The sequence below is a fragment of the Electrophorus electricus genome, chromosome 11, assembly GCF_041902795.1.
Source record: "Electrophorus electricus isolate QZ-2024a chromosome 11, ASM4190279v1, whole genome shotgun sequence".
Taxonomy (NCBI): domain Eukaryota; kingdom Metazoa; phylum Chordata; class Actinopteri; order Gymnotiformes; family Gymnotidae; genus Electrophorus; species Electrophorus electricus.
Genome location: NC_137507.1, coordinates 2449896 through 2473336, shown reverse-complemented (window position 1 = coordinate 2473336; position 23441 = coordinate 2449896). Strand labels below are relative to the sequence as shown.

The 23441-nt window shown below is 44.8% G+C and overlaps 2 protein-coding genes across 3 annotated transcripts in view; both read right to left on the bottom strand.

Moving 5' to 3' along the window:
- Positions 1-9663, bottom strand: part of arhgef2b (rho/rac guanine nucleotide exchange factor (GEF) 2b) — a 43491-nt gene extending 33828 nt beyond the window's left edge. The window contains exons 1-7 of the mRNA XM_035528755.2: positions 9173-9663; positions 6438-6547; positions 6062-6300; positions 4750-4924; positions 4106-4217; positions 1237-1279; positions 954-1107 (exon numbers count right to left, since the gene is read on the bottom strand). Of these exons, the coding sequence (XP_035384648.2) occupies positions 954-1107; positions 1237-1279; positions 4106-4217; positions 4750-4924; positions 6062-6300; positions 6438-6440 (726 nt within the window). The 5' untranslated portion in view covers positions 6441-6547; positions 9173-9663. The remainder of the gene's footprint in view (positions 1-953; positions 1108-1236; positions 1280-4105; positions 4218-4749; positions 4925-6061; positions 6301-6437; positions 6548-9172) is intronic.
- Positions 9664-10896: 1233 nt separating this feature from the next.
- Positions 10897-21746, bottom strand: LOC113583025 (death-associated protein kinase 2-like). 2 transcript variants are annotated; one of them, XM_027019108.3, is made up of 12 exons: positions 21565-21746; positions 17316-17439; positions 16745-16966; positions 15743-15881; positions 14455-14584; positions 13589-13637; positions 13447-13473; positions 13025-13177; positions 12888-12933; positions 12472-12561; positions 12130-12213; positions 10897-12005 (listed from the first exon to the last, which is right to left on the bottom strand). In XM_027019108.3, exons 2-12 carry the CDS (start codon positions 17375-17377, stop codon positions 11925-11927), a joined length of 1083 nt encoding a protein of 360 aa, XP_026874909.3. In that variant the 5' UTR covers positions 17378-17439; positions 21565-21746; the 3' UTR covers positions 10897-11924. The 2 variants fall into 2 exon arrangements, with proteins under 2 accessions (XP_026874909.3, XP_026874907.3); XM_027019106.3 differs by lacking the exon at positions 21565-21746 and adding an exon at positions 21293-21500.
- Positions 21747-23441: the final 1695 nt, after the last annotated feature.

Here is a 23441-nt window from a genome sequence, read left to right as displayed (position 1 = left end):
TCCTACGCTCACTACAATAGCAAAAAAAAAAGACATGGCTTCCCTCTTCTGGCCAAACAGAGTAACAGCATTAATCTGGACTAAACCGAGAACAGCATTAATCTGGACTAAACCGAGTAACAGCATTAATCTGGACTAAACCGAGAACAGCATTAATCTGGACTAAACCGAGAACAGCATTAATCTGGACTAAACCGAGTAACAGCATTAATTTGGACTAAACTGAGTAACAGCATTAATCTGGACTAAACTGAGTAACAGAACTAATCTGGACTAAACTGAGTAACAGAACTAATCTGGACTAAACTGAGTAACAGAACTAATATGAACTAAACTGAGTAACAGCATTAATCTGGACTAACACGAGACAGGAGACGAATCCAATTGCAAGGAGGAAGCAGAATGCAGATGTGTTTCACAGCACTGAGCTGCAAATAATGCCCAGTGGGCTCTTTCAACACATTCAACACCAAACATCAATTACAAGTGTACCATCAGCAAATCTGGAACTAACATGTCCGACTGCTGCCTGTGGCATGAGAGTCTTGACATTTGTAGGTAATTAGTGCTGAGAATAATGTTATGATTTCACTTTTTTTCTGAGGACTAGTGACTTGTCACGATCATCACACAGTAAAAGAGAAAGTAGATGGCCTCTGCTGTGTAAGAACACGAGGAAGTTTCTTTCTCTTTCTCCCTCCCAATTTATTTCAGTTCAAAGTTTGACCGTATTAAGTCACAGTATTTAAACGTGCACATCACACATCAGTCTACTGAACAGCCAGTAAGGATGATGTGAGATGGTTCTTCTGGAAACAGGTCAATATGAGTGGCGTTGAATTATAGGGACTTTATTATGCTAATAAGGCATGTGGTACCTAATTAGAGCAGAGCAATACAGAGAAGTCCCATCCCTCCAAAACACACACACACACACTTTCTCTCTCTCTTACCTTGCAGTTCTTGGCCATCTTGCCCAGGAAGCTGATGGAACGTACCAGAGAGCGTAGACCACCCTGCTTCCCACTGTTTTCCTCCCTCCGAGGCCCCTGGCCCTCCGTCGTCTCCTCGCTCCCCCACAGCTCACAGTCCAGCTCCGCATACACACTAAGACACACACACACACACACACACACACATGCAAACACACAGCCACATTATTAAAGAGGGGTGACTGGCCACCCACGGAGTTTAAAACTCCCTACTACTGTGTTGTAGGTCAGAGACAGGACGTACCTCTGTGTGGACCCTCCCAGCAGAAATCGAAGGGTAGACTCCACTACAAAAAACAGAAAGACTTCAATTTAGTCTCGTAACTGGGTCCTTCACAGCACTCCAATTTAGTTTCGTAACTGGGTCCTTCACAGCACTCCAATTTAGTCTCGTAACTGGGTCCTTCACAGCGCGGTGAACTTCTGCCCACCCGAACTATTTGGAAATTCCCCCTTAAGTCAATGAATCCAGCTTCAAATGTTTCTACAAAGAAAGTTGACACTTTTATACAATTAATAATTTTAGCAAAATGCAACAGGAGATAATAGCCAAACGAGTCAAAAGACTCAGATGAGTCAGAAGAGTCAGAAGAGTCATGTGGAGCTTCGTTTATCTTGAACTCCGCTAGAGAAGTATGAGAAGAACGGGGTGTGAGAAATGACCACGGGAGCTTTAGGGCGCTCATGACAGACCCAGCAGAACAAACACAGGAAGACTGCTTCCGCATAACTGCACACACACACACACACACACACACACACACACACACACACACACACACACACACGCATAAAGAGACCCGAGACACTTGACCTGATACAATGTGTGAATTTACAGCCTGATACATGCAGAAAAAGAAGACTTCCTCATGGCAGACACACATCACTATGCGGACTACGCCTTACATCGCATTGAGACGTTGGGGAGATCCGACATTCTGCCTATCCGATTCAGTCTGATTCTACAGTAGCTAGAGAAGAATCCCTACTCATCAAGACACTCATATACTAAAACACGCTTAATGCTGAGTGATATTTAAAAATACATAAGACTAATATTTCATTGATATTTAGCATAACACGTGGTTACCAACAACTACAGGATGATGCCTCATATCCTGACTTTTTTGTAGCTGTGGCAGGTAGTGTTCCACAGCCACAGGGCTGAATACATTTAATATCAGACTTTCACCATGCTGGAAGAGTTCCTTAGTCCTCCTTTAAGTCAATTTAATTTAAAATGTGTGGAATTCACTTTAACCACTTAAAATGGTGGCGTTGTAACAAACTTGGATTAGATCTGTCTTGCTCTTATATAGCACACACATGCTTGTATTTCACATTTCTTCTCTCTTGATCTTACATACCACACACACCTTTATCTTACTGAAATGATAGCTTCTGGCCTGCCACAGTGGTAGCTGTTCCACTGCATGGCCTTGCTGACCTCATTGGGCCAGTGAGTCTGTGGCCCTGTATTTCGCAGTCACAGTGTGTATGTGTGTGTGTGTGTGTGTGTGTGTGTGTGTGTGTTAGCTTTTATGGGACACACATCATCTTGAGTATGCATCACTAAAAGGCCATTAAAGTCATTATTAGACTTTGGATAATTTGGTCATTTGAGTGAACGGGACGAGTGTGTAAGATTTTCAATGACTTACTAATGCAGAAATGTAGAGTATCACGTTTCATATGAAAGAAGGAGAGAGATGGAGAGAGAGAGAGAGAAGGAGAGAGATGGATAGAGAGAGAAGGAGAGTGAGAGAACACTGGTACACCCACCACACCTTCCACTGTATATAATAATTTATGTATATCCTGTTGATCTATTTACTGTTATATTATTATTATTATACATAATTATTACTGATTTTTATTTTATCTAATTTAATATTGTCACGGTACGGCCCCTCCCCCCGAACGTCTCCTCGTGTGTGTGTGTGTGTGTGTGTGTGTGTATCTCACACCTGCTCCTCATTGTATCATTAGTATACGTGTATAAATGTCTCTTGTTTACGTGTCTGTGTTGAACCCATTAGCTTGCGTGCTACGCCATGTATATGTGCAAAATAAACGTGTTCTTGTTTAAGCGACTCCGCATCCTGCTTTACCTCTGTGTCACAAATATATTTCACTTTTTTCATTAATGTAAAAACATTGGTATTTCCATAAAGCTTGTTCAGCTCCAGACTCTATTTGCTTTGGCAACTTGTGCCTGATACAGTCATGTCGATAAAGCTATCCAGAATTGAATTGAGTGAGTGAGAGTAATTGTTATCATTATGTTATATTATTTTATTTCTAATGCTCTCGCAATATGGCACAGTCATGCCAATAAAGCCATCTTGACATGAGAGAGAGTGAGTGAGAGTAAGAGAGAGTGAGAGAGCGCGAGACCAACTGAGAGAGAGTGAGAGAATGAGAGAGCAGTAGCAGTGTGGACCAGTCTCTGATCTGATTGGTTCTCTGGTCTAAAGAGTCTGATCTAATTGTTTCTCTGGTCTGATGAGTCTGTGGTCTCATGAGTCTCTGGTCTCATGAGTCTCTGGTCTGATTGGTTCTCTGGTCTGATGAGTCTCTTGTCTGATTGGTTCTCTGGTCTGATGATTCTCTGGTCTGATTGGTTCTCTGGGCTGATCAGTCTCTGGTCTCATGAGTCTCTGGTCTGATGAGTCTCTGGTCTGATGAGCGTCTTGTCTGATGAGCGTCTGGTCTGATGAGTCTCTGGTCTGATGAGTCTCTGGTCTGATTGGTTCTCTGGTCTGATCAGTCTATGGTCTGATGAGTCTATGGTCTGATTGGTTCTCTGGTCTGATGAGTCTCTTGTCTGATTGGTTCTCTGGTCTGATGAGTCTCTGGTCTGATTGGTTCTCTGGGCTGATCAGTCTCTGGTCTCATGAGTCTCTGGTCTGATGAGTCTCTTGTCTGATGAGTCTCTGGTCTGATGAGTCTCTGGTCTGATTGGTTCTCTGCTCTGATCAGTCTATGGTCTGATGAGTCTCTGGTCTGATTGGTTCTCTGGTCTGATGAGTCTCTGGTGTGATGAGTCTCTGGTCTGATCAGTCTCTGGGCTGCTCTTTGCCCTGTTGACTGTAACTCCAGGGCTGGTTTACCTTGGGTGTGGGAGCGCGGGCGCTGTTTGGCTACGAGTGCTTGGCAAGCACCTGGCATGGTACACAGCGATGGTACTGACACACTGCAGCCCAGCAGGGGAGGGGCTGGCACCTAGAATACACACAGGCATGATCACAACGCGCACACACACACACACACACACACATGCACAAACACACACACACACACACATGCACGCACACACACACATGCACACACACACACACATGCACAAACACACACAGTGCATCCTATCATACCAAAAGTACTTGCATATGCATATATACTGTATACACCCTTAACAAACTGTTGGTCATTGTGCAGAAAGCCTTTGTATTTCTCTATGCGTGTGTGCGCGTGTGTTTGTGTGTGTGCATGTGCGCGTGTGTGTGTTTGTGTGCGTGTGCCTGTATGTGTGTGTGTGTGTGTGTGTGTGTGTGTGTGTGTGTGTGTGTGTGTGTGTGTGTGTGTGTGTATGTGTGTGTGTGTGTGTATAGGAGGGAGGGGTGTCAGACAGTCTGTCCAGTACAGTTCACTCTGAGCTTGATGTGTCATGCACTAACACTGCAGTAACTGGGTGGTAACACATAGTCAGGGTTCATAGGTGCCAATGGATGTCCCATAATCTGGGACTGAATATTACCTCCATGAAAGAAAAGACCGAGTGGTCAGAGCCAGCTTCCTCCTCAGTGAGTGACAGGAGAGACTCCAAATCCTCAGGATAGTTAGTGATAGGGGCTCGCCGTGGGTCACGCCCCCCAAGGCCTGCATACTGGACTTTCTCCATCTTCAGAGGGTCCAGAACTTCAAGACTAACACTGAGAGAGAGAGAGAGAGAGAGAGAGAGAGAGAGAGAGAGAGAGAGAGAGAGAGAGAGAGAGAGAGAGAAAGAGAAAAGAAAGACAGAAAGACAGAGAGAAAAGAGTTCTATTCTTTCTAGTGTCAATTTTTCAAGTTTGAAGAAGACAGTTACAAGAGGTTTACTTTGCGTTTTGTTGCAGTCATAAGAAAACCTAATTTCTTTGAAGAAAGAACTTTATCGGAGATGGAATAAATGTGTATAATCCTGTAATCCTGCGGGATTTTATTCCAAGTAGTTTTGGAATTTTTCATGAAATGTTCCTACCATGGGAAGGTCTGATAATCTTTTCAAATGGCACAAAGAAATAAAAACCCCCAACACTCCCTCACATGACCACTCCCCCCAGTCTCTGCTAACATCTCACCTTGGTTATCTGTACATCTCCTACTCCAGCCCCAGAAGGGGCCCTGGTGCTGCCCTAGTTCCCTCAACAAAGCCACGGGCCCCAGGCCCCAGCGTTACCCCTCGGCCGCGCCGCTGCTAGCCTGTGGGACGGCACTCTCCGCCGGCCGCGGCGCTCTGCTGATCCCTGCCTGCCCGCGTGCTGACCCACAATGCCTGACCTCTGTTCACCCTGTTCGCTCTGCTCTGTGTCCTCGGACAATGGGGTTTAGTGTGAGCCAGAACAATAGCAAGGGCGCGAGCACGGAGAACGTGGGATGGGATCGTCCTGTCTCTGGCCGCGCTCAACCAGAAAGAGGGAGGAAAACACCGCCCCCTGCTGGAAGCTTGGGAGCGTGCACAAGCGAAATACTGATCACCTTTATTCCATCTCAGTGCTCGGTGGGGGTAAGTGGCACCATGTGAATTCTGGAGGCTGATTAGGTCATTTTCAAAATAAATGGTTGTCTAAAATATTCACTAGTATTTGTAGAAAAGTCCCAAAAATTATTCTAACTAAACTATTCTTGGTGCTCTATTCTGGAACTTACAAAGGCAAAGAAATAAGATTTTTGTTTGGTTTTTTTTCCTAGTGAAAAATATAATGTTAATGTAATAATGGGCACATAAGACTTAATCTTTCAGATAACCTTTTCTACTGCACCACCTCACAGTACACGGCACACGGGGCGTTCTCTGCAGCGCCCCCTACCTGCGCTGCTCATACTGCGGGTCGGTCCTCGGGTCTGCGCCAGGCTGCCAGCTGTGTCTACGGAGGCGGACGGCGTGAGGCGTGAGGCCAGTAGGGGGCAGTCTTGTGCTCATTTTCCTCACAGTCACCGAGGGGCCAGGGGTGCAGGGCGACCGGGGAGAGGACGCTGGGCAGGGCCCGCAATGCCCGTGGGCCATAGTGGGGTCCTGGAGACGGTGGAGCCGTGAAGTGGTGATCATCTGAAAAACACACGGAGGAACCCAAATACACTCGGAAGAGCATTAAAAAGCAAGTCAGAATGCGATGCTGGTTGTTCAAGTCTGCAACATTTTCTTACAGCACAGAAATTATGTAAGTGGTGCTTTAAAATACATACCATCTGATTCAACGCAGATTCAGTGTCAGGACCTGCGTGGACAGGGCAGTGGTCCTGCCCTCTAGTGGCCAAGGGGGCTTATTACCATTGTAAGGAATGCTTGTAGGTTTCTGCAGGACAGAAAATAAAGGATGCAATAGTGCACGAGTCCTAGACATGCTAGTACACGGCAGTGCGTGTGCATGTGCTATTACAAACCATACACTCGGCTAGCACCTGTAGCCTTATGGAACATTTACAAGAAAATGTAAACAGGAAGTCTGTAAAATGTTAAAATACAGGCAGTTAGAGGCTGGATTGATTTTAATATGCACAATTCTGAACAAGTTCAGGTAGCACTTTTTTTTTCTTTTTTTTTTTACATGAACGTCACATTTTTTGGGGCTATATTAATCTACCAGTGAGGGGCTTTTTTGTGTTTTATAAATGGAGTTTTCTGTAAAAATAACCTCAGAAATTCAGCTTCTTAGCTTGATTGATCTTACATGTGAGCGAGAGCTACATTTCGGTCTGATCCAAGTTTTCATTTCCCATGAGTAATGTCCAAAGTAGAAGTTTGCACAGCACATAGATATCAGCCACTTCAGGATCTTAGTAACGCGCGGTGGTCTCCGGAAACACGTGCCTCTGCATCAGTCGTGCTGGTATACCAAACTGACAGCCGGCACGTAAGTGCCAACAGCAGTTACAAAGGCAGCAGTTACTAAAGCTGACTTCATCTTCAGAGCAAGCTGTGATTGGGCCTCATTAGCGTCCTGTCTCTCATTATTCAATTATAATACAGATGCAAACATGTTTTTGTGGCAATGACGTTGGTGTCTATTGGAGGCTGCCCTTTGTGTAGGACCATATGCGCTTTGATGCTGTAATTGCACAAGGCCAAGAACGCAGCATGAAAGATGCTCTGCTTTAAAATAAGCGCCGCTTATCTTGTTCTTCCTGTTCTTGTTAGATCAAGCTTGAAAGAAACGAAAAAGAAACAGCAACAACTCTTGAAAAGATGAAACCCACATCCAGCAAGTTCGCTTGGGTCATTGTGATGCATTATGTCTACGAGTCTTTCTCCTTTTTCTTTAAAATGTTTGAATATTTTCCAATGCAGCGAAAGCTGAGACGCACTCAAGGATTTGACACTTATGAGTTTGGTTAGCGTTTTTCTGCCCGAACAGCACAAAACCGAGGTTCTTCTCCTGGCCTTTACTGCGGCAGTATTAACAGATCAACGCACGCGTTGCAGTGAGTAGAGGTCAGCGAAGACACACGAGAGAGCTTGAAATAGCAGGCTTTGTGTTAGCGCAAAGTTGACAGGCCAACCTGTTACAGACTGGTAACTCACCAGACCGTAGCTACACTTTTTAGCTGTCAGGCTCTGTGAATAGCTCTGAATGCGTTTACGTGGTCTGCAGCCTGTGGATGGTGACTGGTGTTGGTGGCACGGCTGGTGAAATGTAGGTGTTTGTGAGAGAACACGGAAAGAGTGACATGCTTCAGTGCTGAGTCCACACACCTTCACAGGCTACACCTTACTAGCTCAGCACAGCTGACACAGCTTTGCTTAGAGTGATCAGGATACTTGCTCAGAATGTTATTCATTATCCGCACCACATATTCTCTCACTCTCTGTGTGTGTGTGTGTGTGTGTGTGTGTGTGTGTGTTCTCGCACATCTGCATAAATCTTTTTGAGATGTTCTGTTTCCATTTCACTGGTTTAAACTAAAATTCGCACCTTTAAGGTTTATGCATGTGTTGTGTGTATTTTTCCAAAACACGGTGGTCCACGAATATATAGACACTAATCTTTTATTAATCATGTTAATATTATCATATGAGAGCAGAATAACCAGGACATCATGCATAATCAGACTGGGACTATGTCAAAATGACCCGTTTGTCCAATTTTAGAGCTTTGAATGTAAAATAAATGAAGCACAATGATGCAAGAAAGAGTAATAAATTGTGGGCAGGTGCGTCTGTTACAGTGTGAGTGTCATTAGCATCTTCTATGTAACAAACGACAGTAATGGGGACGAGTGCCACCTGCACCGCTTTGACACATAAAGACAGGTATGCAGGAAGTGAGGTCGTCTCCGCTTCCACCGTGTTCCTTTTGTCCTAGCAACGCCACCCTTCCTTCACCTGTCTGTTGTCCTCCACTAAACACACTGACGAGGATCCGAATGCGTGTCGACTTCCTCCAGAATTGTCAGGTCAAGTAATCATTTTTTTGAGCACTCTTTCCCAGCATGCTAAACTTTAGTCATGCAGTCATTGTTCTCGTCCACAGATGTTACACCTGCCAATTTAGGCCACGGCTTGGCCCTAAAGCAAACATTGCAAGTAAACTAACACATCCTTATTAGTCTAGCACTTACGGATCAGTTACCGGCAACTCCTAAAGGCATCTTGCACATAAGTGAACTCAAAGGCTTTGAGGAGATCTACATTGGAATACTTTAAACATACCCACAACAGGGATTCAAGCACCTTATGATATTGCAATATGTTGACTATTACCTAAGGCAGTACAACACCATCTACTTATTCTGTCAGTGCCGTAAAAGCTTCCCTTTCCATAAAAATCTGCAATGCTTAGACTGTCTGGAAGACTTCATCCCCCGTTTGGATGCCCACGGACGAGGTTCTCGCTTAACAAGCGAAACCCGTTTCCGACTTTTCGCTTTACAGCAACGCCACGAAGACGCGTGAAGCACCGTTTCGCCCAAAGACTGCTCACCTGCGTGCGTGTCGCTACACCTGTGCGCGTGAACGACGGAGGACTGGAGCTACCGTGATGAATCCCGGGCGCTACTCCATCCGGACGTAACCGTGGTGCCGTGACTGCGGGTCGTCCTTCCAGGCATTCTCGAGCGTAAGAGCGTCACTTTAACGGCGAGGTGTCCCGTCCATGAGCGAGCTGACCGAAACTGCTGTCGGGTGCCCACGTCTGTCATTTGATCTCCTCACGGAAACAAGGCTGCATTTTTTTTGCGTCTCTACAAGCGAGTCGCCCCGCCTACAGCGAGGCGGCTCCCTCAGCTCACCCAGCCCAGGTGTGCTCCTCCAAACCTCCTTGTTCTCTTCTCTTCATCATTTTGACTTGTCTTTGTTGTGCTTGTGAGGGAGCGCGTTATGGTGAACCGCGGCGCTCTGGTGTGTCTGGTTTTCCGCACGACACGGTAGCGTTCGGGACAATCACTCGTGGTTCGCTAGTGCAGCTCAGGTATAGTAACACCTGTCACCCACCTGTAAGGGGAGACTCCACTCCGCCACCATCCTAGACGCCGTCTGCACCATGGCAACGGCGCGCCCTCCGCGAGCGCGGTCGTCGTGCACGGGCAGCGGGGGGAATTCAGCAAGAAAAGCGCCTTTATTCCTCCCTCATTCTGTAAGAATGCTCGATGCCCGGATCTGTCGTGCCAACACATCACCATCTCTTCCCACACGGACGGTGACGTCCACTGAGGTTGACAAAGCGGACATTTTATTTGAGTTTAGCACCGAATCACTGGAGGTTGCTGTACCGCATATTCTATGCAATACGTAATGATATGCAAGGATTGTCCTGGCTGAAAGTTTTGCAGTTCAGTTTATTGTAACGTGTCTGTATGGCATCCAAGGTTTTTTTGTTTTTTTTTTGGACCTTTTAGATTGTTGCTGTTGTGGTGTCCGATGTCACCCAGAGGAGATTTCTCTCAAGGTTTGTTCCTCGTGCTCCAGGGAGTTTTTCCTCGCCAGTCACCCTTGGCTCGCTCGCTGGGGGCTTGGACTCGGACATTTGTAAAGCTGCTTTGTGACATGTTGTAAAAAGCGCTATATAAATACATTTGATTTGATTTGATTACACAATATCCGAGACATATCTGTGAATGTCTATACCTGTCTGTAAACGTAAGCAGATTTTCACGCCCCAGTTATCGTCCATAGAAAAGGGACACACACTGGGCTAACACCTGGCTTTAAAGCCAAGGTACACAACATTAAATGCAAACAACAATATTTAAAAATCTTACCACCCACTTTATTAGATTCGCCTACCTTGCACCTACACTGACTTACACCTAGCCTTTCTGTTACCATGCACACGCTCTGCTTCAGTCATCATTGGTCAGTTTCTGCCCACAGGTACTCTTCTGGTTATTATTTGGGCAGAGGTCCACTCTCACCACAGCAGTGACACAGATATGGTATATGATGGCGTGTGTACCAGGCCCAGTGAATGGTACTGAGCGAGTCACTGCTGGGTCGAGTGCTCTGCCCCTAGGAAACGTATGGAAGACACAGTCCTGTGGTCAAAAAAACAACTACTGATGAAGAGTTGGGAGTATGGATAACAAAGTGTGCATGGCAACAGACATACAGCTAGTCTCCAGCTGTACAAAAAAAAGTGTTTCTAACAAATATTTGTAAGTAAAGTGGGTTCTAAATGAAGTTGTATATATTCTGCAAAGCTCACCAAAATACACAAAGTTTTTGCATTCTTTAATAATCACAGAGCCCCAGTTTAAACAATTTAAATCCCAATAGAGTCTAAAATGTTTTTTTAAAAATCCCATCAGGAGAATTCTGCAACCGTTTTCCCACGATTGTTTGATTTAATACAATATAATGAAACATTTCCCTTTAGACAGAGCTCTGAACATGGTTTAAAAAAAACGAAGAAAGAATTCTTCAAGTTAGAGTCTTCAGGTTACACTTTAAGTGAGATGCTATGGGACATGCTAGCTTTGGCCTTCACGCTACACAAATGCTAGCTGCAAATGTTAATGTTACTGTGTCAGTAAATTACATGGGTGTAATTGCCTGATCCCAGCGTAGCAATGAGGTGAATTGCCTGTAAACAGTACATCAGTTCACACTTTAGCTGCTTAATATTTAAGATAAACTAGAAGGCTGCAAGGCTCTGGGGACATTTACAGGACATGCTGACATTTCCTGTAAAAGATAATACCCCACTGAAATGTCATTCTGCTACTATAAAACAAAGTTAAAATGCAAATGTAAACTGAGGACACTCTTCGAGAGCAAGGTAAAAAAAAATACTCCCTGCTCCATGTATGATTCAGGTGAGTTTTAGTCATATTTGTGGTAATTGTGGTTTTGTGGGTTCCTTTGCTCGTTTTAAACAAGCTTATGAAATGACTAAAACACTGAAGCTTTTCACGTAAAGTCTTTGTACTTTCAGTGTTTTCACGGGCCACCAAACCCTCCTTTAATTAAAAAAAGTTTCTAACCAAAAATGTAAAAGGTATTTATGGAATAAAATCTGTACTGTACTGAAATCCTATAAAGAAATACCCATAAACCCGTGCAATGAAGGCTGCAAACAGGGTCACTAACTATATGTACTGAAATACTTAGGCAACACAAATCTAACCAACTGAGGCTGAACTCTGGGTCCGCAAAACTAAACTCGCCAGGGTTACTTTATCACCCAATTACATTTCGTTTGGGAACCATGTTTAGAGGGTGCCCCCTAGTGGTGAACTTTAGGAATTGCTGCTCAGCCTGCGACGGATCAGGGAGGCAGGCTTGATCGCGATGTCCTCTTGGTCACTCTCACAACTCCTCTGATGGGACAAAGACAAACACAGTCATATACTTTGCTTCATGTATGTATATTTTCCTCCTCCTACGAAATCCTCCTACTCCGCAAACCCCCTTGCTAATAAACGCTCTTTTAATCGACCTCACCAGCTCCTCGTCCTCCTGTGCCTGTTTACACAGTAGCTGTAGACGACACAGCCTGTTGCAGACCCACACCATGTTATAGGACATCTGAAAAAGACCAGACTCACACTTTAGACTTGTCTTACCGGGACTGGCTTTTTCGGAGTTATCATATCGAATTTTGGCTCCCAAATGCAAGGAAACTGATGAAACACAATGAAATGTATGCAGAGGTAATAAATCTAGCAGTGTGACGGTCATAAGCTTGTTATACATCGTTAATCTGACAGGGGGCAGTGTGCTTTCACTATTTTTACAGGATTTAATTCTCAACAGACAGTACTACACACACACACACACACACACCCTCCACTTTCTTCTGGCATTGAACTTCTTGAAGTTTTTCATGTTGATGGATGAGCGACTTCTGCTAGCTGCCTGTCTGTGCGTCAGAGGCTGAAAGAGAGAGAGAGGGAGGGAGATGTTGCATAACAATTTTGCATTCTGATGGCAATCTAGCTATCGCCTATAAAATCTACATATTATACATTTATCAGTTTATCTGTAATCGTGTTACATTGTAGACATCTTGAATCATCGGTGGGTCAAGAAACACCAACAAAATGAACTCCAGAGTAAATCCCTGCCATATGACTCACACACCAACACAATAAACTCCAGAGTGAATCACTGCCATTTGACTCACAAACCGACAAAATGATCTCAGTTGAATCCCTGCCAAACGACTCACACACCAGTATTACATCATCATCATGTCTCACCTTGATCCACGGGTGCATCAGACATTCCTCTGCTGTCATTCTCTCGCTGTGTAATGAACATCACAGGTTGTAAAATAAGGTGCTCTAGACTATGAACATGTGGGATTTTCTTCTGTATAAGTCGCTGATCAGTTTACCTCTGATCTTTTATGAGCAGCTTCTGAATGAAATCTTTCGCCATGTCGCTTGTAGCACTAAAGTATTGATCTTCAAATTCATATTTCATATCTACAATGTTTCTTAGTGTCTCCTCGTCAGAGTCTCCTTGAAAAGGCGACATACCACTTAATCTACACGGAAGGGATTTGAAATGCAAGAAACATTAAAACTGAACTGAAGACACGATTTTAAACATTTATATACATCTCTAAAATAAGTTTAACTCTCACAGTTTTGATATTCTGTGAACTGGGTGGAATTTTGAGGCTGAGTCTGAATTTGTGATACTGCCCAGTAGCGATTACTTATATGACAGAATTCAAATTCAGAATACATAAATACAGCTAGAAGGGCTATATTCCAGGGTTACATTTCAGAGTGATTATATCAAATAACTTACAGTATATAGGTAATAACACCCATACTCCTGCAAGAAAACAACACAGCATACGGGTTAATAAGTGATCACAATCATACCGTGCATTTACGAGCATAGTTCTTAGTCTTGAAATAAGCAGTTTGTAATTACACATGGTTCTTACCACATGTCAGAGGCTACAGTAAGGGGCTCATAGTTTACCACCTCAGGAGCTGAGAGAAATAAGGATCCGAGAAAGAAAGAGTGTGAGAGAGAGAGAGAGGGAGAGAAAAAGAGTCAGAGGAACAAAGTAACACAAGCAATATCAGGACACAGTGAGACGAGGCTCATGAGATCGGCTATGCAGCATATTCTTTCAGTCACTGCATTAAAGAGCCGATGGAAAGGCAGTCAACTATTTTCGTGGCTTCCTGTATAAAGGTTGTTGTCACAACTTCCTGTCTGAAGAACTTCTAACTTGAGAGACTCTGATGTCCGTCTCAATGCTGCAAGACCTTAACTACTGCACCCTGCCTGTGCCACATCCTGTCCTAAACCATCCTCTGTTGATGATTTGAGAGAGCATCTCAGTGTAGGCTAGTCTCTCCCTCACACAAACTCCCATACACACACACTTTTACCACTACCTTTATGCTAGAGTTAACAGGGTTTACCTTCAACTACTACAGTCTGTGTACATGTTCGCTTTTTGCGTTCGGAATATTCTGCATTACACATTTAAAAGCAAAAAGCTTCAGTCTAGCAAAATGTTACCACAATGTCAGGTAAAAGTAAAATAATAGCACATAAAAAACATGTAAACCCTTGACATTGACCACACACACACAAAACCACATACACACACACACACACAAACACACACACACAAACCCTGACACACACTATTACCGCTCACACACACATAAACCCTGACGCACACCATATACACCATGCACACACACACACACACACACAAGCACGTACACCATGTCCATACAAATACACACACACACACATGCATAAAATATGCATGCACTCACTTTCTCTTACCAATGTACTGTGGTGTGCCACACAGGCTCCTGTACTCCTCTCCAGGAGTGAAACGCTGAGCCAAACCAAAATCAATGATCTTGATCTCAGGGAGCTCCGCACTCTTATCAGACAGCATGATGTTCTCCGGCTGTTGGAACAGAGACGGAATGTAATCCCCTTTCCACTCCACAGAGGCCATGGCATTCCGCAACATTCCAGGGCAGAGATCAAGGCTCACTGCTGTATTTTATCCTCACACAGGGGAGAAAAATATCAGCTAAAAATGTTTCTGTAAAAATGTTAAAATGTTAGATGTGCTGAACTTGGGGGAGTATTTCTCATCCTTCAGAGGACAGTGAATTGTGGGTAGTACTGTCTCCTAGTGTTATGAGGGTCTATGCCTGGTGTTATTATTGTGTTGTGAGGGTGTTGTGGGGGTCTATGTCTGGTGTTATTAGGGTGTTGTGGAGGGTCTATGTCTAGTGTTATTAGGGTGTTATTAGGGTGTTGTGAGGGTCTATGTCTGGTGTTATTAGGGTGTTGTGAGGGTCTATGTCTGGTGTTATTAGGGTGTTGTGAGGGTCTATGTCTGGTGTTATTAGGGTGTTGTGAGGGTCTATGTCTGGTGTTATTAGGGTGTTGTGAGGGTCTATGTCTGATGTTATTAGGGTGTTGTGAAGATGTTGTGAGGGTCTATGTCTGGTGTTATTAGGGTGTTGTGAGGGTCTATGTCTGGTGTTATTAGGGTGTTGTGAGGGTCTATGTCTGGTGTTATTAGGGTGTTGTGAGGGTCTATGTCTGGTGTTATTAGGGTGTTGTGAAGATGTTGTGAGGGTCTATGTCTGGTGTTATTAGGGTGTTGTGAGGGTCTATGTCTGGTGTTATTAGGGTGTTGTGAGGGTCTATGTCTGGTGTTATTAGGGTGTTATTAGGGTGTTGTGAGGGTCTATGTCTGGTGTTATTAGGGTGTTATTAGGGTGTTGTGAGGGTCTATGTCTGGTGTTATACTGGGAACAAATGTGCAAATTCCCTACTTGCCCGTCCTCTAAAGCTGACATGTGGGCAGAAGCACTGCAGTTAGAAACTCCACCAAGAGGCCTACAGCCACTTTTAAATGGGATACACAATCCTACATGACAGAGGGAGGTGAAACTGAGCAAAACTCTCAGCTACATACATCACGTTCCCATGTTGCAACACAATCATGAAACGTTCAGGGGAGTGAAGATCAGCAGCGCCTTAATTGAGCAGCGCAGTGCGAGTGAGCCGGAGGTCCTGGGAAGGAGGTCCCAGCCCGCTCACTCACCTTCAGGTCGAAGTGGGCAATCTGTTTACTGTGCATGAAGGCAACGCCACTGAGGATCTGCTTCAGGAACCCAATGGCCTCATTCTCCATGAGGTTCTCCTTTTCAGCAATGAAGTCAAACAGTTCTCCTCCACTGATACTAAACGTGGGAGAGAGGAAGAGAGACAGAGTGTGTGAGAGAGATAGATTATATGAGTGTGTGTGTGTGTGAGAGAGAGAGAGATGGTGGAAAAATGTATTTGACTTTTAAAAGGCAGTCACTATATTTGTATATATTTTAATACTCAATATTTGCCACTGAACTCTCTGGTGTCCTCCAAAGCAAGCATTTATCCTGGTAATCACACTGATTAGGAACAGTTCCTTGTCAGGTTATCCCTGAGTGAGCCCAGCGTCTTATTCTCCACGCTCAAATTCTACTTTGGGAATTCAACTTGAATACAAAATAAGAAGCCTGAGAATTTGCATCTCGATTCCACTGACCCCTAGGGATGCATTTTACAGAGAATTCCATAAATCAAAGCACACCGTAGATGGTTTAGAATGAGGGAAACACTTATAAAGTCCTTCTTATAAATTAGGACCTACAATCAGAAATGTCACAGCTGTAACCAAACAAACTCCAGGAGTGCTTGCAGACTAGAAACCAGCCATAAAACAATCTTATCAGCACTTCATATCAAATGGTTACATGTACAAACACACACACACACACACACACACACACACACACACACACACACACACACACACACACACAAGCCACAGATAAATCCTTCATCTTTAAATAGTCAGCACCACTGGTCCCTTTGTAATTTACTCATTGTCTGTGGGTATGTGGCCCCTCCAAGCTAAAGGTCCTCCAGTGGAAAACTGACACCCACGCTCTGCCCATCACGTTAGCAACCCTCTTTCAGAAGTACTGCCCAGTAGTACCCCTCCCTCCGCTTACAAACCCCTCCCCCTGCTCACAAACCCCTCCCTCTACTCATGCATACTCACAGCTCCACGACGAGCACAATTTCGGCACGGCTATCGAACACGTCGTGCAGGGCCATGATGTGGGCATGAGGCAATGCCTGCAGGATCTCCACCTCACGCTCCACGCTCCGCCGCTCCACACCCAGACGGCTGCTGGCGCTGCGCTGGAGTTTCAGGAACTTCCCCGCCCAGCGGGTGCCGCTGCTCTGCTCCGTGAGCTCCCGCACCTGGCCGAAATGACCGCTGCCGATGAGGGCGGTGGGCGGGCCGGTGGGCAGGACCGATGGGCGGGGCAGTGAGAGAGGGGAGGGGGGATAAGAACGTTTCCACAAAGCGTTAAAAATAGAACCTTACATATGTCACACGGTGGCTCATTAATGACAAACTTCATAAAGTTCCTCTTCCCTGCTTTAGAGGGAAGCCCATCGGATTCCTTAAATTATATTTTATCATGTTTAAAAAGAACACACACCAAACTTATTTTAACAGCATTAGCAAGGTTAATGTAGAAGACCACAAGCTGAACGACTTTTTGTACGTCTCTATCTGTACTGTGACCTTGTGCATAATGGCAGAGGTTTGTTATACCTACCTGCCTAACACTTCTCCTATCTCATAGAAGTCCTCCACGTTCTGCAGCCTGAAGTGAGCCATGGCACAGAGAACCCTCGGTCCGCTCTTCTGGCCGGGCGCTGCTAAACCCGCATCTTTTACCACTGTGTGACAAGCAAAGAGGAAATGGGGGGGGTCACTGCGTTAAAGAGGCAGCAACTGATCCCAGAGACCTCGGAGACAGACAGCTGGACGGATACCTGACTTCTAACAATGCAGAAAGGCTGATGTCATGTGAGAAGTCTGGCAGTTGGTGAGGCTGATTGTTGTGATGCATATCATCTTTAGTGACGGGGCAAAGGGATTTGATATGTTCAAGCCACAGGTGCTTTTAAAGACACATTTAAATGCATCATATTTTGTATTATCCAAATTAGCCTTTTTGGGTTGTTTTTTTTGAACCAACAGACTTTGCCAACATGGCCAACAGATGTGTCGTAGGCTCTGGTGTGCTGCAGTCCTGAAGTGTTCCGGGACTTTGTTTTAGTGAGTTCAAACATGGAGGCAACACAGAAGCAGGTCTGACCCAGTATGACTGTCTTCATTATAAGAGAACAAGGTTTTGAAAGGATCAGATCCAGACTATTAGCACTAAGTGTTGCACTGCCAACATTCTGGCACCAAGGTTATTAGGTTAACTCTCTAACTATACTTTTTAATCCATGGATTAAGAGCTAGGTGATTTAACAGGATAGCACAATATAAGTACAATGGGAAAAAGTGTGTATATATATATACACACACATACATACACACACACACACACACACACACACACACACACACACACACACAAACGTTAGTCAAAAGTACAACAACCTTTCTGCTTAAATGTCACGGACAAGATAAACCAATGACCAATGGACAATTCACAAGATAAACCAATACTGAGTGGTGGCACTTAACAGACAAAAAGAATAAACCCTAATAAACCCCCAATATAACCCCAATAAAACCCCATTAAAAGTCCTAAGAGTATTTGCCATATTTTGACTAGCTGTACAAAAGCAGCACCAGTGTGGGACTTTTGAAAAGTCACTATGATATGATTAAGCAGAGCCAAGGTAACAGATGCTGGATAGTCACTTCCATTTAATTGCTCAGTAAGAACTCCTTGTAAACATCTTAATTAACATACCTGTAATGCAAGTGTGCTGTATATGGCCCATGATATACCACTAAGCCCCAAGAAGCACACATCAAAGAGTTAGTAACAGGATAACTGGGTTTTTGTTGGGCTTTTTTTATATTTCCTGTGCAAAAGTATGTCAGTCATAGGACTGTCATGCTGCTCATACAGGACTCAACACAATGCACCATGAAACCACAAGAGATCAACATCTCCTGGCATGTACAGTCAGATTAACCTCGGATTACCCCTGGGTGCGTTTGCCTCGTTTTTCATCTGATTTCCATCATTGCCTTTCTCCATCATCTCTCCAGGCTCACCTGTATTATACTGTCTGCTCTATACTGGTTTCCACCTTAGCCTGTATTACATTAATGCTTTGGATCTCTCTTGTTCTCAATAAACCTCATCTGCCAAATCTCATCCACAAGCGTCTGTATAGTCTTGTCACGTGACATGGATGGTTTACAGTGATACCAGTATTGTTAACATCATGCATTCTGTGCTTCACTGGTTTGAACACGGATGATCAACAATAATGATCTGAAATGCAAGAAATGACTTCAAAACAAAAAGTTTTCCTGAAGCTTTGGATCATTAGTTGCCTATATGCTGTATGTCATCCACCTACGGCAAATGTTTGTGCATTTAAAAATAAGAGACAACATTAAACAATTTACATAACATTTAAATATCCCAAAAATCATGACTGATTTTGGGGTTCAAGGACGAGTATACAAACTCATATACAAATTTGTAATATTTCTGAGCTGCACTTCTGCACCCATATAATCAACAGGAAAAGGTGTGGGTGCTTGTGATGAGCTGGGAACAAAGGGGCCAGTAATGGTGTGTTCACTTACACTCCCAGTTTTCCAGACTCCCTGCTGTGTGTGTGAGAGAAAAGGCAGAATACACAATAAATATTTACACAGGCTATGGGGAGAGCATGAACAGACCCTGTTTATCAACACATGCCCCAAACGCACTGTCAGGACACACACACTCACTCACACACACACACACACACACACACACACACACACACACACACACACACACACACACACACACACTCACACACACACACACACTCACACACACACACACACACTCACACACACACACACTCACTCACACACTCACACTCACACACACACTCACACACACACACACTCACACACACACACACACACACACACACACACTCACACACACACACACTCACACACACACACACACTCACACACACACACTCACACACACACACACACACACACACACACACACTCACACACACACGCACGCACGCGCACACACGCATGCACACAATCTGGTCATTCTCAAACACTGCACTGAGTTTTTCCTCACAAAACGTTATGCAGTCCAGAGTTGTTTGGCTAGGCAGACCACACCATTTCTTAAGCTCTGCATGACGCATCAAACCAAACCAATATTTCCACGTTTCCATGTTCTTTCTTTTTTAAATTGACTATTTTTGTCTTCTTTCTTTATAAATGTGTACAACAGGTGTTTATAACATGTGTTGGTGAAATACCATATTAAACTAATGACAGCAGAGTATTCTGGGAGAGTCTGAATGGACTGGAGTCAGACTGAAGGGAGCGAGACTTCAGGAAAAGACACAGCTCACGTGGCTGCAGGGCGGCAGGACCACTGAGATGTCCACACTGTCCTGCCATCGCTACACTAAATTCAACAGCATTAAATATACGAATACAGTGCGTGAAACTGGTCTACCGGAGTAATGTGTGAGTCTGAAAACGACTTCTCTGCAAGAGACCTCTGACCTCTGCATGGGCCTCTACTCGCCATCCTACGCATGCAGGCTGCTTTACGCATCGCAGCTGCAGCAGGTCTCCGCGCAGTGTGAGCAAACTCTTTACTTTTTAAAGTATTTTACTTTAAACACCTGTGCCAGCCGCTCTCGAAAGGTGTGCTCCGACAAAACTTGGTCGCGTCCATCCCGATGCGTTTAGACGCGTTGACAGAAGGAGCTACTCGTGTCGTCCGTGTTATGTCTCAAATGTCACGGCGGAGGCAGAAATGATGGGATGGAGCTGGTAAGCCTACGATTGCGGCAAACATCCGTTAATGTGGACACCGGGAGTCACACGAGACGAACCCCGAACCGGTAGGCCCGGATATGCGCAGAGGCAGAGGAGCGTATGTGGAAACAGCTTAATGTACTAAAACACCGATCCAGGAACACTAAACGCAGCCCACACGGTACTGCTCATGAGTGTTCTCTACTGCCACAAAGAAGCTATACTCGAACAATAAATTATTAGCATTTATCTTAAGGCCTTTTTCTCTCCATTTAAACCCGTTAAAAAGCTTAGCGTACTAAAATAATGACACAGGAACACCACACTGCTTTCACATATGGTCCCGAGTACTCTGTACTAGCAAAAGGGTGAACAATCAAATAATAAAATCGAAAATAAAAGAATTCAATAATTAAATATTCTAAGAATGATATATTAATATTTATGTTAAGCGTTTTTGTTATAATTGTCTTGTGGTCTATTTTACTTCTCTATCGAAAACAGAAGAAAGCATATCCGAGTGCGCAAAAAGGCGAACTGAAAATGGTTAAGTAGCAGGTTAACCTGCGCCCATATCTGAGATTAAGACCGAAATCATACTATAGTTTCCATAAGTTACCGGACTATTACAGAGGAAACATGTCCGCACTCAGAAACCTGAGAAACACACACATATAATATAGCATTACAATCATTACGAAATGAGTGCAAGAGCACATGTGAGCACAATTAGATCCCACGAGCGTTTGAGCTTCGTACCTCGAGCGTAAAGCGGCAGCAACACTGAATGACCGACGCGGCAATTTCCCTTTAAACCCACAGCAGCCTCGTCTCTTCGTGTGCAACTTCTGCAAATATTCCCATCGCGTCTCCGTTTTAAGACACCAGCTCTCTCTCTCTCTCGCTCTCTCTCTCACACACACACACACACACACACACACACACACACACACACGCACGCACGCACGCACGCACACACATTCACATAAAACAAGAATCAGGCGAAAACATATCGCTTTCCGGCGATATACCTCTACTTCCCCCGTCCGTGCAACTTCCCCCTGCCAGACTCGACTGTCAGGTCCGACAACTTTCGAAATCTCTCTCGCGCAGCGAAAGAAGAGCGGCGTCGGACACGCGCGCAACGCGGAACGACGTTCCGTTCTGTGCGTGTCACGCTCGCAGCGGCCCCACGGCCCTCGCGGACAGGGATGGGCTCATTGCGCAAACGCGTTTCATGCACGCTGTACCGTGACGCACGCTGAAGGAGAGAGAATGGCTTGCACATGCTGTTAACCAAACGCGAAGCAAATGCGGACGCCCACTAGAAATGCGACATCGGTTTACGGTCTGCGGGCCGCTTTCTCGTAGCTTCATTAGGAGACTCTGGGCTATATTTTCGGGGATATATTTCCTAAAAGAATGCAACTAAAAATGTCACTAAAATTAGTCTGCAGTAATCACCTAACCATCTGTGTTTCCTGTCTGTCTTTCCGGGTTTTATTGTGGTCACCTTAGTTTGCTGTTTGTTATGGAGCTAAGTGTCTGGCCGATGAAGCTCCAATAGCTGAGATGATGCATGGCGGAGTCACTGACAGTGTGTGACCTGTACAGGACGAATAGATCCAGGTGTTGACCTTCCACTCGGAAACGGAAAAGGGGAGCGCAGAATGCAGCCAGCACCTGCTTCCTAGACACGTGCGCTGTTGTCCTGACGACGCAGTGCAGCTTTTTAAAAGGCAGTCTCTATTCACACGCTTGTTGCGTGCTTGAACAAATCGCTTCCAGACCATCAGCAGATTGCACTGCAGGCTGGTTTCCTGGAAATTAGGCAACCTTCGGACCAGTAAACGCGGCCTGTGCTCTGCAAATTGGTCCCTGAGCTCTCTGATTAAAAGACCAAAGAAGGGAATATGTGCTGTGCTTGAAAAACGTGCAGCCAAGAATGCACCAAGACACCGTAAAACGACGAGAGACGCTGACATTCCCTAGGTCTGCGTAAGAGTCGCTGCTCATGGTGTCCCCGTGCCTTTTATGACTCTTTCCACAAATATCCTCTTGGGTCAAGTTAAATCCTTTCATAAATGTTCTGTACCCAGTGGGAAATTAGTGAGGGGGTTCTGGAACTTTGTTTCACTTTTATCACCAGTCCTAGGCTTTGGGTTTAACCCTTGTAGATAAAACAAAACATTTAAAATTTAATTGAATTCAATCAATACTTAAATATTATCATAGCTATTTCTAATGTATTTATGTTTTTCAAAACAACTTTACTAGATCACTAATCCATAGACTGTAATGTTTACCAGGGCTGTGAAACCCTATACCTGGACATCTACCAATCTGCAGGATTAAGTTTCATCCCTCATCCACACTTATCAGTCCTTTCGGGGGCATCTGGACGTTGTAGCAAGCAGTGTTGGATTACGGCTCGAGCTTTGTTCTGCAGAGCTGGGCTCCTCCAGGTCTGGGCACCTCCAGATGTGGGCACCTCCAGGTCTGGGCATCTCCAGGTCTGAGCATCTCCAGATGTGGGCACCTCCAGATGTGGGCATTTCCAGGGTTGGGTATCTCCAGGGCTGGGCAACTCCAGGTCTGGGCATCTCCAGGACTCTAAACTACGCAGAAGTAAACTGTGCAGGACTTGTCTGTACAGGACTCAACTGTGCAGGACTCTAGACTGTGCAGGACTCTAACCTACGCAGAACTAAAGTATGCAGGACTCGTCTGTGCAGGACTCAACTGTGCAGGACTCTAAACTACGCAGAAGTAAACTGCAGGACTTGTCTGTACAGGACTCAACTGTGCAGGACTCTAGACTGTGTAGGACTCTAACCTACGCAGAACTAAAGTGTGCAGGACTCGTCTGTGCAGGACTCAACTGTGCAGGACTCTAGACTGTGCAGGA